The 3,150-nt window shown below is 45.3% G+C and overlaps 1 protein-coding gene across 1 annotated transcript in view; it reads left to right on the top strand.

The window, feature by feature from the left end:
• LOC104160826 (arginine-glutamic acid dipeptide repeats protein-like) overlaps positions 1-3,150 on the top strand; it is a 53,297-nt gene that overhangs the window by 48,069 nt on the left and 2,078 nt on the right. The window contains 1 exon segment of the mRNA XM_009699095.1: positions 123-850. Coding sequence (XP_009697397.1) covers positions 123-850 — 728 coding nt within the window.

Below are 3,150 nucleotides of genomic sequence, written 5' to 3' on the forward strand. Positions count from 1 at the left end.
TTCAGCAGGCTGAACTTACCTCCTCTTAGAGCTTGAAGCACAGGAGCGGAAGCGTGTGCCTGCTGTGGTTTGTAAGCCCAGTGTGTTGAACTAAAATTCTCTTCCCCCATTCTGTGCAGCAGAAGGTATCCAGCTCCTCCCATGAAGGCCGTCTTGGAGAGTCTCAGCTCAGCGGGCCAGCACACATGAGACCTTCATTTGAACCTCCACCGACGACCATTGCTGCTGTACCACCTTACATTGGTCCAGATACACCTGCTTTACGAACACTAAGTGAATATGCCCGTCCTCATGTCATGTCACCAACAAACCGTAATCATCCCTTCTTTGTCCCCCTAAACCCCACTGATCCACTTCTGGCCTACCATATGCCTGGCCTCTACAATGTGGATCCTACCATTCGGGAACGAGAGCTGCGAGAGCGGGAAATCCGGGAGCGAGAAATCCGGGAAAGGGAGTTGAGAGAGAGGATGAAACCTGGCTTTGAGGTGAAGCCCCCAGAGCTAGATGCACTGCACCCAGCTACTAACCCCATGGAGCATTTTGCCAGGCATGGTGCACTGACTATTCCCCCAACAGCAGGACCTCACCCATTTGCTTCTTTCCATCCGGGTTTGAACCCCCTTGAAAGAGAGAGACTTGCACTGGCAGGCCCACAGTTACGGCCTGAAATGAGCTACCCTGACAGACTGGCAGCAGAGAGAATACATGCTGAGCGGATGGCATCGCTGACAAACGACCCCTTGGCACGGCTCCAGATGTTCAACGTTACGCCTCACCATCACCAACATTCACACATACACTCACATTTACACCTACATCAGCAGGATCCCTTACATCAAGGTGAGGCCAGGGAAATGGGCTGGGCAGTTAACTGGGGAACCTCTCTCATGAGCTGTTAGCAGTAGTCTGCCCGAAACGGGCAGACTGTGACTCTCGAATTCAAGTAGCAAAATCCTTGTTTTCTTGTATATGACGTGACTTCTGTACTGTAAAAGTTATGATAACTGAAATGCAAACAATAATTTTTGGGGAGGGTGGACCAATAACAGTGATGAAGTAAACGATGGCAACAGTACAGCGATCTTCCTTGAGACTGCACACTGTCACTCTAAAAGGTTTGCTGTTTTGTTGTGTGTTGGGGTTTTTTTGTTGGTTTGTTTTGGGGTTTTGGTTTGGTTTTTTTCAGTATTAGAGTCCTAGAGCACCACCTTACAGTGGTGTCTGGTGTACGGCTGGAGACTCCATGGGGTGAAGGGAATTCGCTAGGAGAGATGTGATGGAACAGGTAACGCTGCTAATGCTAATGGCTGTTATGTTAGGAGTTATAGCTGGAAAGGAGCTGAAACTGGTGTTTCTGTACAGGAGCTGAAGAAAAAAAAAATTAGAAGAGAAAGACTTCCATCTCTTTAGCCATTTGACATGCCAACCATCTGGCTTTAGTTGAGCTGAAATTCTCTGTCACAGTTCTCGTAAGAACCATCTAAATTTATGGGTTGGCATCTTTTTAGCTACAGTGTGTGCTTATGTGTGGAATTTTTTTTCCCACAATATTTAATCGTCTTGAAAATTAATTGATGCCTTGCCCATTTCGAAAGCAAGCTCATGGTTACTCCTCTACAAGTCTGGCACCCGGAAGATGAGGCACTAAGCAGAATTATTCTGATTTTCTGGTGGCATATTGGAGAGAACATAGCAAGCATGGCACCAGGTGCAGTAGCTGCCAAGTAAGGGAGGGGGGGAAAAAAAAAAGTCCAAGTGCTTAAAGCACAGCTTCTGGTGCAGCTGGCTACAAATGTAGTGTTTGTGCAAGCAAATATAGCATACTTTGCCTTGGAGCAGTATGCATTAAACCTAGCTGGGATGTCTGCTTTTGGAGTTTGGAAGGAATTTCAGTGCTGTTGCAGAAGCCAAATTATATAGCAAGGAAATCAGGAGGGTCTTGTGAGATTGTTAACGGGTGAGGGGGTTACAGGTAGGAGATGATAGCGTTGAATATCAGCGTTCTTAAAGCTGTCGGCTGTGGACATTGGTCCAATTGGACAAATTACAGACCGGTTCAATTTGAGGCAGGTTTGCATACGCCATTGATAGCAGAAGAAATTTGTCATAGATCATGTCTATACAAGGATTCTGTTGTCAGGTAAGTCACTTTCCATGTCTGTGCAGGTACGTCTAGATACTCCCCAGTTATTTGTTCTGGACAAAAAGGTGGCTAGTACATTCTTACTCTGCCTAATGAGAGACTGGTGCAGACAAAGCCAAAGCAGTTCATTGTCAATTGTCTCTTACGTGTACTTGAAAAGGAATTTGGCTTTAATCTTGGATTAAAATAGTTAGGGGCTCTCGAGTGTCTCCGAGTAGTTCTTGCTCCAGAGTAGCTCTGTAGGTGGGTAAGGCCCTAAAGTGCATAACCTGTGTGCGTCCTGAGAGTGGGGATGAACAGAGTGTAAAATGACCAACATTTCTGCTCTGGACCAGGTAACGGCTGAAAGAGAATTGTGCTAGCTGTGTTGTATTCCTTGCATTTGCGGCTCCTTTGCAATCTGCGAACAGCTTAACATGCAGAGATTTCAGATGAGCTGATATCTTAAGTATTTTTCAGGTTTTACCAGTGTCTTTTTTCGTTATATTGGTAAAGTGACGTCAGAGAGGTTGCCTACAGGTGTCCCTCTCCACACAAGGATGCTGATGACATCATCTTTTGCAAATAAAGGTTTTTGCCAGCTTTTGGCTTGTCAAGTAGTATTGGTAAAGTCAGAAGGATGCTTAAGTGCTTCTGCACTGAATGTCACTAGTGATCCTTCAATTTTATGTGTGTAAAGGGGAAATAGGAGAGAGTTTTGGTGAAAACTTTTCTAAATGTTGACCATCTTTGTTTTTCCCTGTTGCGTGGTGGATTTCTTTTTCTTGTAGAAATTGAAAGCCCTGGGTTGTTGCTTTGACAGTTAAGACTTGTTTGGTAGGCAGATGGTACCTGAAGATAGAGAAGTGTTTCAAATTGAATGGAGCTAAGCTCCTGGTAATTACATTCTGGTTAGGCCGAATGCTGATCCAGCTCAAGCCTAACAGGGCTTTTGATCTGCCAGCAGTGAGCAGTGCTTCCCAAGGCAGTTGATTGATTGATTGATTGCTTTCCTTCTTTCAAAG

Source organism: Cariama cristata, unplaced genomic scaffold (genome assembly GCF_000690535.1).
Source record: "Cariama cristata isolate BGI_N322 unplaced genomic scaffold, ASM69053v1 scaffold6500, whole genome shotgun sequence".
NCBI classification, from domain to species: Eukaryota; Metazoa; Chordata; class Aves; order Cariamiformes; family Cariamidae; genus Cariama; species Cariama cristata.